At 43.3% G+C, this 12,632-nt stretch overlaps 1 protein-coding gene across 4 annotated transcripts in view; it reads left to right on the plus strand.

Moving 5' to 3' along the window:
- DAPK2 (death associated protein kinase 2) overlaps positions 1–12,632 on the plus strand; it is a 94,364-nt gene that overhangs the window by 10,816 nt on the left and 70,916 nt on the right. For all 4 annotated transcript variants that reach the window (XM_090029265.1, XM_090029266.1, XM_090029262.1 and 1 more), the window contains exon 2: positions 530–627. In XM_090029265.1, coding sequence (XP_089885391.1) covers positions 551–627 — 77 coding nt within the window. In that variant the 5' untranslated portion in view covers positions 530–550. The remainder of the gene's footprint in view (positions 1–529; positions 628–12,632) is intronic.

A 12,632-nucleotide genomic window follows, 5' to 3' on the forward strand; every position in this document is an offset into this window, starting at 1 on the left:
GCCTGTCATGCAGCCTGGGCTGCTTGCAGCCTGCCAGCCACCTGCTGCTAGCAGCCTGAGCTCCACCGCCAGGGGCAGCTACCCAGAGCCTGGGTCAGTTGTGGCGTGCTGGGGAAAATGGCCTCACATGCCATGCTCTGGCATGCATGTTGGGGGTTGCTGACTCCTGCCTTAGGGTTTCTGATTTGCAAAACAAGCATATGCTTAACTTTATCTCATGTAGGTCATAGCTTTATTTCCACACTTGAGGTAAAGGACTTTGACTTGAGACCAGAAACCCCATGCAGTCAAAGTTGAAGACACTCTCCCCCTCTCCGAATTTGGCCCTGGCTTCTGGATTGATGCCACCGACTTCATTTCACATAGTTAACAGACTAGCTATCAGTCCATGATAATACTGACCATTGATGAGTTGGAATATTCAGACTGATCACTGTGAAGTGTGAATGATGTTTTGTCTGCCGTGGTTGGGTATATGCTATTCTAAAACAGCAGAATGAGCCTGACTCCCATGTATTTAATATTCCAGCTGTCTTATCTATGTGCATCAATGAGGAGACCAGGTATGGCTGCGTTCAAACAGCAGAAGGTAGAAGACCTATATGAAATCGGGGAAGAGCTGGGAAGGTAAGTGGATACTGATGGCACCAACACACATCAGAGTCATACAGATAGAGAGATTTTCCAGTCAGTTGTATAGCTGTTTAATTATTTCACTGGTTTTCTGATTGGTAAGTGACTTGTTTGCAATGTATCACTGCAAAAATGCCTTCTTCAGCACATTTTTCAGTTGTTTTAAAATAATCTCCCAGTATCGTTCTTACAGTAAAAAAAAAAGGGATGCAGAAGTTCAATTTTCAGCTGCACTTTTAACACCTTCATACCAGTTTTAATCTTTAAAAGGATTTACAGATCTTAACAATCATTGAAGTTAATGGGCTATCACCATACTTATGATTAAGTACACATTTAAGTACCCCTAGATCTGAACGTTTTGGCTCAGTCCCATCTTTCATCTTTAAGCTAATTGGTTTCTAAGCATCTTAAAATCTTAAATATTGAATGGAACAAGCCGTCTGGGTAGACCACAAGTTTCTAAAACATGGGTGCAGGGATTATAGTCCAACCTAGGGCCTTGTACACTTCTGTCCGACAGAGACCAAGCGGCCATACCAGCCATTCTCTGTTTCCAAGGCAAGAGGATCAAAATTGCATGAAATATGAATTCCTTTATTGCAAGGTGGCTAATACCATTAATTTAGGTAAGTCCTGCTACACTGTGATACAGCAGGTGCATCTCAGTTGAAACTATAGCAAGAGGGTGGAGTGCTACAAGAGCCTAATAAATAGAGTAAGAGAAATTAGAAACGGCATTTGCAGTTTCTGAAGGAATTTCCTGGAGGAGGCAACTAACAAGGATCTGATGGGAATTTGCAGGAATTACCTAAAGGAAGTTGAGAGAGCAGCAGAATGGGGATTGCTTGTATACTTTTCAGAACTGGGGAGTCAGGGTTAGAGAAAGCTAATGTTACAGAGACTCGTCTGAGGGGCTGACAATGGAAAAACTGAGGTGGTACCTCTGTAAATAGCTCAGTCATAACTTAGTTCTGTGCTGAGCAGGGTCGTGCACTTCTACAACCCTGCACTAGGAATAGCAGAAAAAAGTTATGAACAATTTGGAGGCTACCTGGCTTAATGGTCCACTGTGGTGGTCACTGCCCTTGATAGGCAAATATTTAGAGGAAAAATCATAGAGTGGAAAATTATAAACTGAAATTTATGTGGGTTAAAATCCAGTATTGTTGTTTGTATAAGGCAGTCCTTTGCTTAAGTGGCACTATGATTATCAGCTAACTACATACAATAACTTAGAGTTTGGATACCAAAATATGGCTTTTTTCAAGGAAGCTGCATCAGATCAGCTAGAAGAAAGAACTGAGGTATGTGGTCAGGTTATTTTACTGTATAATAAAAAAATGTCGTGTTCTGAACTTAGGAAATGCCTGCTACAAAAATATGTGAGTACATCTTTTATGTCTCAGTTCCAAGTGTGGTCAGTGATCTCTATCAGTCAGCAAAGGAAGATGTTTTCTGTCAGATGTGAGATTTGCATCTGATGCTTAGTGAAGATTGCTGTAGGCAAAAAAATAATGTCCTCCAGAAGACTTTAAGGGTAGGCAAATTCTGAACCTCTGCATTTCTGCTACCAATTCAGATTCTGTAAGCAAACAATTTTAGCCTGTAAGCAATTGGAGCAGGAGAGCTCCAGGCTTAGGTGTCTTTTTAATTCTTGGGGTCAGGTTATATATCCTTATGAACTGCAGTACACTTAATGTCATACTGACTTCCCATGCTAGCTTCATTTCCCCTTTCTGATATTGTTAGGAACTCAAGAAGCTTCTTTATTTCAGCTTTGCCTTAAAAGTCCAGTTTAACCTGGCTATCCTGTCTCCCTCTCTCTGCACAGTAATTACATTACAGGATCTCTAACAAGTGTTTACTTTTTTAAAAGTGAAATGTATTAAACATGTTCCAGCAACTTGAAAGATTTTTCCCCATCTCTAAGTATTTTTTAATTTGCAAGGGCTTCACATTATCTCACTCTATTTGCAGCAACTTTCATTGCTGCCAGATACATGTGGTTCAAAGATTTATTTACAGGGAAGATTTATTTAGAAAACCAATATACTTATACTTAATAATCTTCAGGTTTAGACCCCTAATTGTGGCTCGTGGACTCCATTATTCCTTCAGAGGAGGAATCTAATGTAGTTACACTTGCTTCAGTTCAGATGCAACCAGACTAGTCAGTAAATATCTAGGACTTTATCAGCAAAGCCGGCAGCTGTTTATTTGGAAACACTCGCATCCATTTGAAAAAGGAAGCAACTTGTGGTACCGTAGGTGCTCCCCAACAACCCTTAACTGTGCAGTAGCAAAGTGATTTAAATGAGCCCTTCCTGTAATTACCCTTAAGTCATCAGTCAGCACATTGCAATTGGTGATAACCTGCAACAAAAGACACTTGCATCCACAATGCCATCAGCTTGCATACCCATTTCTTCCAGCTATGCTTACAGACTCCACAGCAAGATTGCTTTGAATGCCATCACTGAACTGTTTGCAAAAGCAGTGGGGTCCTGCTTCTTTGTGTGCTGAGACTACAGTGTTAGGGGGAGCCCTTGAAGTGCTGGAGCTGTGAGAGCTTCTTGCAACCCAGTTACATAGCAGAACAGTAGTCACTCCAGTCCCTATTTGGAGAGCCTCCCCTCCCTTTTTCCTTAGTCTCTTGAACATCCCTTTGCACGGCACTGTTTCACCTTGCTGCTGAGTTTCTGTCACAGAGATACAATCAAGTTCCTCTGAAGTTTTTCTCACCTCCTGTTTTTGGCAGTAGAAAATAGGGTGCTATCTCCACCCAGCCACTGCCACTCCACAGGACTACGCTGCAGTCACTGACATATGTGCCACAGCTGGGTTGGAGCCAGAAAGTGCAGAGGGATCAGGAGGGTGAGGCACCCCCCGACTTCATTCTGGTACTGCCCTTGCCCTTAGGCAGTACCTAGGGCTCATCCTGCTTGCCCAGCCATCCCCATGCTAGTGGTGATAAATAAGAGGAACAACTTACTCTGTTGTAAATATATTAATATGATGCTTGCAAGATGTTATCAGACTGATTTTATGTCTGGAGTTCATGAGCAGATCTAGGATTTTGAAAAGTGGGGTTCACGTGGTGTTGTATCACATATAATTCAACATGCAATTTTCTCCAGTTAAAAAGAAACCAGAAGATTTACTAATATGTTAAGAGCCTAGTGCTGTATTATTCAATTTAAGATCAAAGAAAAAACAAATAACTTTATTGGAATGTGTACTAATTTGCTAGCATATGTATTAAGTTTAGAAGCACAAGCTGGGCACAAATAGTCCAAATAAATAGTTTTATTAGTCCTGTAGTCATTATAGTAAATATAGATCTCAGTCAGATTTGTAAAACAAAATCTAGCTTTCTTGAGCATCTTGACAGTGTATCCAACACTTCACTGTCTGTCATTTCCACCCTGGGTTAATGTTCACCTGAGCTAATAGTACTACAACTGAGTTAAGGTTTTTAGGGAAAACAAAAAACACATTTCACCATATTTCTAGAAAGGCTTTTTAAATGCACTTTGAAAAACAGACATTGGCCTGAAATCCTCACTTCTTAAAATCTTTGTTGAGAGGGAGGGGAAGAGGGAAGGAAGGGGGAGAGAGGGAAAGTATTTCAGATGTCCCTAACAGCATATTTCCTTTCATTCATTTGTTCATAGATTTTATAGATTTCATAAACATTAGGGCGGGAAGGGACCTTGTGAGATCGAGTCTAGCCTCCTGCCCCAGGGGCAGGAAGTCAGCTGGGGGCAGATCACCTCAGCAAGATAAGCATCCTAGCATTTCTTAAAGGTATCCAGAGTAGGTGCTTGCACCACTTCTGGGGGGGTCTATTCCAGACTCTGGAGACTTGAACAGTAAAGAAGTTTTTCTTTATGTCCAGTCTAAAATGGTCTTCCAGCAGTTTGTGACCATTAGACCTTGTCTTCTCTTGGGGTACTGTGCTGAACAGACGTTCTTCCAGTTCCTATTGCACACTCCTTATATACATATAGGCTGCCACCAAGTCACCCCTGAGCCTTTGCTTCTCCAGGCTGAAGAGTCTCACGCCTTTCATCCTCTCCTCATAAGGCCTGTTTTCTTGTCCTCTAATCATGTGTGTGGCTCTCCTCTGGACTCTTTCAAGTTTCTTCACATCCTTTCTAAAGTGTGGAGCCCAGAGTTGGATGCCATACTCCAGCTGCAGCCTCACCAAGGCTGAGTAAAGTGGGAGGATGACTTCTTGGGACTTGCTTGAGATGCATTGGTAGATGCAAGCCAGAGTTTTATTTGCTTTGCCAGTTGCAGCGTCGCATTGGTAGCTTATGTTCATTTTGTGGTCAATCATGACGCCCAAGTCTTTTTCAGTTGTGGTGCTAGTGAGTGTAGTACTGCCAAGCCTGTAAGTATGATGTGGGTTTTTTCTTACAAGGTGGAACACTTTGCATTTCTCCGTGTTGAATGTCATCAGGTTTTGATCCACCCACCTTGCGAGCCTGTCTAGGTCAGCCGGAATCACCAGCCTATCCTCTAGAGTGACCATGCTTCCTTATAATTTGGTGTCGTCCACAAACTTAGCCAGTCTGCTTCTGACACCCAAATCTAGATCATTTATGAATATAGGTTTCCCTTAATTTATGTGGTACATGCATTCCCGGAGAATGGCGCATAAATCGAATTTGCATAAAGTGAACCCACTTTATAGTGTAACAAATAGGGCTATGTTCCCATAGTGGTGAGGGAGGGAGTGAGGCTGGGACTAGGAAGGGGCTGGGAGGAGGAGCACAGCCCGCCAGCAGCTCCTGGGGCTGCAGCAGGCAGCAAAGCAGTGGGAACTGAGTGGGCATGGGGCAGGGTGGGGAGGGCACAGCTCTTGCTGCTACATGCACCCCAGGAGGGCTGTGAGCTTGCGGGCAGCACTGGGCTCTTCCCGGGGAGACGCGGGCCCCCAGATCTGTGCGCAGGATGACAGCAGGCTGCCGCTACCAACCGGGGACAGTAGCAGCACTGGGCTCTCCCTGGTGCTCAGTGGCCAGGTTGGGGGGCTACAGTGAATTTTGGGGTGGTAGCAGCTCCCCTCCCAGCACTGCCTCCATCCCACCTGGAGTGCTGGGGTGAGTGGAGACAAGCGGAGCCCCTATCGCACAAGAGTGAAATTACCTTGAATATAAGTAATTTTGGGTGGGAAAGGTTGATCACATAAGAGCGAATTTGCATATATGGAACCCACATAAATCGAGGGAAACCTGTATATTAAAGAGTAGTGGTCCAAGTAATGAGCCCTGGGGGACACCACTGGTCACCATCTGCCATGCTGACTTGGTTCCATCGACTATCACTCTCTGGGTCTGACCATGGGGTGAGTTCCTCAGCCGTCGAACTGTAATGTTGTCGAGTCCGCAGTTCCCCAATTTGACCAAGAGGACATCATGGGAGACCAAGTCAAAGACTTTTTTGAAATCTAAATATATAACATCAACCCCCTTGCCTTTGTCCAGGTGATGTGTCATCTGGTCATAGAAGGAAATGAGGTTGGTCAGGCAAGACCTACCCACAATGAAGCCAGGTTGGCTCTCTCTCAGATGTTGCCTGTTGTTAATGGTTTCTTTGATGATTTTTTCCAAGATCTTTCAGGGATTGAGGTCAAACTGATTGGCCTATATTTACCTGGATCTTCCTTCTTTCCTTTCTTGAAGATAAGCACCACATTGGCACTCTTCTAATCTTTAGAAACCTCTCCTGAGTGCCACAGGTTCTCAAATGTCCTCGCCATTGGTTGTGCTATGTCAGCCAACTCTTAGCATTCTTGGTGCATTTCATCCGGGCTAGCTGACTTGTGGCTGTCCAGCCACTCAAGCTGTTCCCTCACAAGATCTTCACCAATTATAAGTGTACTAGCCAATTGCCCATCAAGAATGATGAAGGGAGGGGGTGCAGGCGAGGACAGAGGCCTGCGTCCGGCTCCCCCTTCCCCCCCACCTTTGGGGCCAGACCCGATCCCCCTTGTCCCCCGCTCTGCCACAGGGCTGGGCCCACCCTGCCCCCACCACCCTCCTTGCTGCTGTTTTGGGGCTGGGCCAGGGTGGGTCCCATGTACCCCTGCATACTCTCAGCTGCTGCTGTGGGGCTGAGCTGGGCCCAGTGCCCGTCCTGCCCCGCACAGCAGTTTCAGGGCTGGGCCAGGCCTGAAGCACCTTCACCACCCTCCCCGTTGCCGTTTTGGGGTTGAATGCACCCCTTCACCCTCCCTGCCACCATTGTGAGGCTGGGCAGGGCCCGGCACGCCCCCCGACCCTCCCCACTGCCATTGTGGGGCCAGGCCTGCTTCCCCCCCCATGTCCACCTCGCCTATGTCCATCTGCCTCCCCTTCCTATGAATGACATGGTGGGGTGTGGCCGGAGCACCCCCACCCCCATCACGCTGCCACTGCCTCCACCTCCACCTCCACCTCCTTCATGAAGCAGAGCCGGGGGGGAGGGGCGATGCCAACACAGCTGGCCTTGGCCCTCCCCTTCCCCTGTCCCTGCTGTCATGGCAGTGTTCTGCTGCGGTACCACCACCACTTGCAATCCGAACACTCTTGGAGCACTCTGATTGGCTGCTGAGACAGTCAGTCAGAGTGCGAATAAAGCATTACAGACAGACAAACAGACTAGGGCTTTCATAACATTAGAGTGATCGCCCTTACCCTGGCAGTCCTGCATCCTGTCAGCCAGGGTGATCCCCTTGGGCTGGCGGAAAACTGACACAAAGTGATCGTTGAAGAGATTGGTTTTTTCCTGGATGTCAGCTGCCCCATTTGGTTCAGCAAGGGTCCAATATGCTCTTGGTTTTTTTTTCTGGCTTCCCATATATTTGAAAAATGACTTTTTATTGTCCCTGATTCCCATAGCCAGTCTGAGTTTGGTTTCAGACCTTGGCTTTTCTGGTCTGCTCCCTACAGGTGTGGGCCAGTGCTGCATAATCCTTCTTAGTGGTAGTTCCCAATTTCCAAGCCTTATAAGCTTCTCTTTTCAGTTTCAGGAGGTCCATGAGTTCCCTATTGAGCCAAGGGGGTCTCCTAGCCCTTTTGCTACCTTTCCTACATGCCAGAATGGACTTCCCTTGGGCTTTTAGGATCATGTCCTTAAGGAGTGACCACTCATCATGGGCTCCCTCTCTGTCAGATCACGGTCTCTCAGGGCCTCAACGACTAACCTCCTGAGCTTATGAAAGTTAGCTTTCCTAAAGTTGAGGAAGATCTGTGTTGCTGACTGATTTGCTAGCTTCACAATGGATAGAGAAAGTGATCAACTTGTTACTCAAACTGTACACGTTTGTCTTGACATGTTTGTTTATAGCAAGGCTAATACATAGTCTGTATTCTTTTCTATAATTATGCATCTTTAAGAGCTGTTCTTTTTGTGAGTTTTACTTAGGGATGCAGTGCAAAGGCAGTTGTTTTCTCCTTGTTCTTTGCAGAGAGACGTGTGTGTTTATCTTTTTGGTAGCCTAGGAGAAGGAGGGAAATGAGATTTAATGATCCTTAATGCTCACATATCTGAACAGCAAAGGAGTTTAGCATGAAAGAGTTTTCCAGTTTTGGCCATCATTGACTGATTGAATGAACTGTTCTCCTTCCCCCAAAACCCTTCTCCCTCCAAAAAAAAAATCCACAGTCTTCAGCAAATTGCTCTTCATCTTATATTTTATCCTCTTCAGATTTTCTAATGCAGGACTTCTTGTCTGTACCACACCTGTTGTGTGACCTGGGGAGCCTGGGGCTGAGCATGCCCTACCTAAGCCTGTTCCACACTTGTTTGCAGCACCCATTCTTGGGCTTGCCAGAAACTGAGGTCTTGGGAACAGAAACCAAGAAACAAGCCTAGAGCAGCCTCACTAGTGCACTTTTGACTCCCAGGTGAGTTGGCAGACTCAGGTGGGTAAAGTTTGCTCAGCAACATGCTTGTCAGACCACACTGCTGATATAGTATAGACAAGTCCTTAGCATTCCACCTTAGTGCCTGTAAAATGGGGCTAATGACACTTCATGTCTCCATCCCTTTTTCAGTCCTGTCTAACCAGAGGTGTAGCAGGGAAGCTCTGTGCCCTGGGCAGTGATGATGTATTTCTGTGCAGTCTCCTTCTCCTCCCTCTCCTCCCTAAAGAGAGAGCCCAGGGTTGCTGGCCTGGTCACTCACCTCTACTGTTTCTACCTGAAGATGAAGACCTTCATGGCAAGGACTGTCTCTCACTGTGGATGTACAGTACTTAGCTCTGTCGGATCCTGATGTCCAAAAACTCCCACAATAAAAATGATTATTAAGAGGGAGGAAAAAAAACAGACTTAAATGACTGCAAATAGCCAAATACCTCTAGAGTTACTGGTGTTTACTACTTTCCTACGAAGGAAAAAGGAAATGTACTTTTAGCTTATCAGAGTAACAGAAGGCTGAGCAAAGATCATTTAGGGTGAGTAAGCAGTGATTTTTTTTCTTGCTCTTTTATAAAAACCAACATATTTAGCTTGATTTTTAAAGCTCCATTTGGGTTAAATTTCTGAGACCAAAGTTTTCATCTTATTGTTGACCTGTACAGTCATTCCTTGAGACGGTATCTTGAAAAACCTGCAGCATTACAGCAGGTTTGGGAATTATTTTTTTTGCAAGGACTGATTTTGGCATATGCTACCGAGATAGGGGTGTGTGTGTGTGTGTGTAAAATCATGTGGTGCCCAGCTGGGATTTGTCACTTTGTTATAGCGTTGGCAACATTCTTTCAGGCTGCTTTTGAGTAATTGTACTTGTCTCTGTGCTAGAGTTTTTTCATAGAAAATTAAATGTTACCATGAATTTTGGGGGGGGGGTTTTAAGTATATAAAAAGTAAATGACTGCATTTCTGAAATATTAGAATTATTTTCTTTTACTTTAAGAATTTGATTTGTTATGTAGCCATATGGCGAGCAAACAAGATTCAGTTCAATGAAGCTGCAGAGTGCATCTGACCTTTTTCTAAGGAAGGATAAAACTGAATTGTGAAAATACATTAAAATATTATAGGTTACTTTTTAGCCACAGTTGTTTCCATCCATACTCTGTGTAACTAGGGCCAAGTACAAGTTGGATAATTTGTATTGGGATGAATGACCTGTTGCTCACTCAGAGGCCTGGATCTCTCAATCTACTGACTTCATCCTGAAAAACATTCCATTCATTTTCCATTCCCAGCAATTCCACGTTCCATTCATCTTCCATTCCCAGCAATTTCAACAGGATTTATACTTAAAGAGGCTGGGTTATTGGGTTCTCAAATCCCATTAATTTATACATTGACTTAATGCTATTTTGATGGAGTCTACCACTGATTGGCTAAACTGAGAAGGACGTCAGCCTCCCTGTCTTACTGCAAGCATGAGATGTTGAAGTCTGGCATATAATTGGTGTTTTAACAATATCGCTAGCAAATATTTACCTACAGCAGTGAAAACAAGAAGCAGAGATAACCAGAACTTTCTATCAAGGGGGAGGAACTCAGAAATCCATGATAAAAGGGTCTTGTGTTGTAGTGAAACGCGTATTATGCATAGACTCTCTAGCAAACAATGGTATGTAATTATAGCTAGGGAAATTGCTCTTAGTATGCAAAGTCATATCTTCAAGTAAGGGATTTTTTTCTCTGGCCACAGAAACCATTCAGAGCAGTACTTACTACTTGGAACACTGGTGCTTTCTGGACAGCTATCCCAGTCGCCTTATTTTACAGGATTTTCTATATTTTTCATACAGTGCATGGTTGTTGAATCCCTCTTTAAAATGCAAATTACAGCCTGAACCATTGAGTCCCAGCTAGGGCCTTTTTAATATTTTGCTACAAAATCTCGAATTATGCTAGGCATTTATGAAGAGAATGTGCAACTACAGATTGACTCTAGAGATGGAACATTTCTGACATCTAGTTTTTACCACTGTAAATGTGGTTATAACTATAGCAGACTGTCTTCACAATGTATATACACTGTTTTGCTTCTTTGCATGCAGAATTTGTCTGTGGACTTTAAAACATTTTGACAGATTTCCCTGGTTAGTTTTCAGTGTTCTTTCAGCACCTTCCAAAATCTCTGCCTTGCTGCACGACAGAATAACAGAAAAACTGTGAAGAGTTTTAATGATTACCTTGTTGTAAAAACACTACAGGAAAGAATTGGCTCTTGCTTAATTAAAAGTCATACATTTCTCCAAATAAGATCCATATATCTCTGGCATTCAGCCTAACACTAGAGAAGAAACTAAAAAGATCCATGTAGTCCACACTAGTCTCTTGAAAACAAAAATATGGTTTGAATCTAAGGATCACTATAGAATAAGCAGTGTTCAGCAGAGCCCAAATTTCAATGTACTTGTAAAACATTCTTGTTGCCATTGAAAAGTATGTCTAATTTTAGCCTCTCCACCTCCCTGCCTGTTAAGAATAGTCTTAATTTCAGAATGCAACTGTTAGAAACAGCTGTTAAGGAACTATAATATGTTAGCTGGGGTGTTCTTTAGCACTGTTTGAAATAATTAAATACTAGTTTTGGAAAATAGCAAAATAACACAGTAGCCTGTTGGATAGGCAGTGTTAAAAGTACTGAAGAAATTGTTAAAGTCTGTAGCAAATTAGGGTTTGTGAATACCTGGCTGATAACCCAGGATAATTCTAGTTTGGAAAACATGTATTGTTGATATCTCATATTAGACATTTAAGCAAAGGCAAGAGCTTGATGATTTCAAACTTTGCTGTTGCAAATTGTCACTTTGAAGACTGGAGAAGTTTAAAATAGTTAAATAGGTAGACTGGTTTTGCTACCTGCAGGTAGGTGTTGCCTGTAGCTGCTGACCCTTTTTTTGGAAGTGATCAGAAGTCTGTGTTTCTGGTGCAAAACATCATCTGTTCTTGCAAAAGAGTGGGAAGTAAGCTACCTTTTGTACCCATTAACTTTATAGGAATATTTTCTGAAATTGTTTACCATATTGTTGCATGAAACAGTATATATGAATGTATTTGCATCATGTACACTATGTGTTTTTCCATGTATATGCCTTTTTAAGGGGTCTTCTTCAATGCCTTAACTTAAATGAGATATTCTGGGCTATCTTTTTCTCTTCATAGTATTTTGTATGCCCACTGGTACCCTGCCACTGAGAGGGAGTCAACTTCCAAGGAGTCAAGATTGACCCATGATTGGATGCTAATGTAGTCAGGGCTTGTCAGCTCTTACTTAGTAATGAACCTGCCTGCTTTCCTCTTAGTGCTGGTCTGGATGTCTTATTCTATGAGTCCAGAACAGCTGCACAAAGTGTATCACTCAGCAGCCTCTCCCTCTGCACTGGAGTGGCTTTGTGTCCTGGTGCTGAAATGGATTCTGATCAGCTGCTTGTAGCAGGAGTTTGGATGGAATTGGGAAGTTGCACTGAAAAATAAAGAAATCAGAAGCTTAACAATATGCACACATTGGGCCTTGCAGATTTTTCTAAAAGCTAAAACTCTGGTCTGTCAGAACAAGGGATTAATGAAATAATATTTTATCCATTGTGTTATAGCAGTGATTCCCCACCCCATAGGTTTTCTGCTACTAGATTCATTACCTTTGTTTGGTAGATCCTGAAGAAAAACAATGTTTCACCTTTAAACTGAAGGGATAAAGAGATTATACTTGCCTACTACACAAATATCACGTATCTGCTAGTGTTGCTCAGTTGCATAATGCAGAGGGTCAGCCTGTCAGTCCAGCCATTACTTCTAAAAGTGGGTCAGTTTAAGTTCCATAGTGCTTCTGGTCTCTACTGGCTGCCATGTTAGTGCTTTGTACACAGCCTAAGCACCCACTCAAATAAGTGAGGGATATTTTTTAATATACATATTATTATTTTTGTGTTTCAAATGATGTAAAATGCTTGTCATACTATCAGGGAGTGGACAGAATTGCTAGGCTGAAGTCATACTGCCACAGGCTCTGTTCTCAGAAGCTGATAAGGGCTATAT

This window comes from Crocodylus siamensis, chromosome 15 (genome assembly GCF_052110815.1).
Source record: "Crocodylus siamensis isolate JL-2025a chromosome 15, ASM5211081v1, whole genome shotgun sequence".
NCBI classification, from domain to species: domain Eukaryota; kingdom Metazoa; phylum Chordata; order Crocodylia; family Crocodylidae; genus Crocodylus; species Crocodylus siamensis.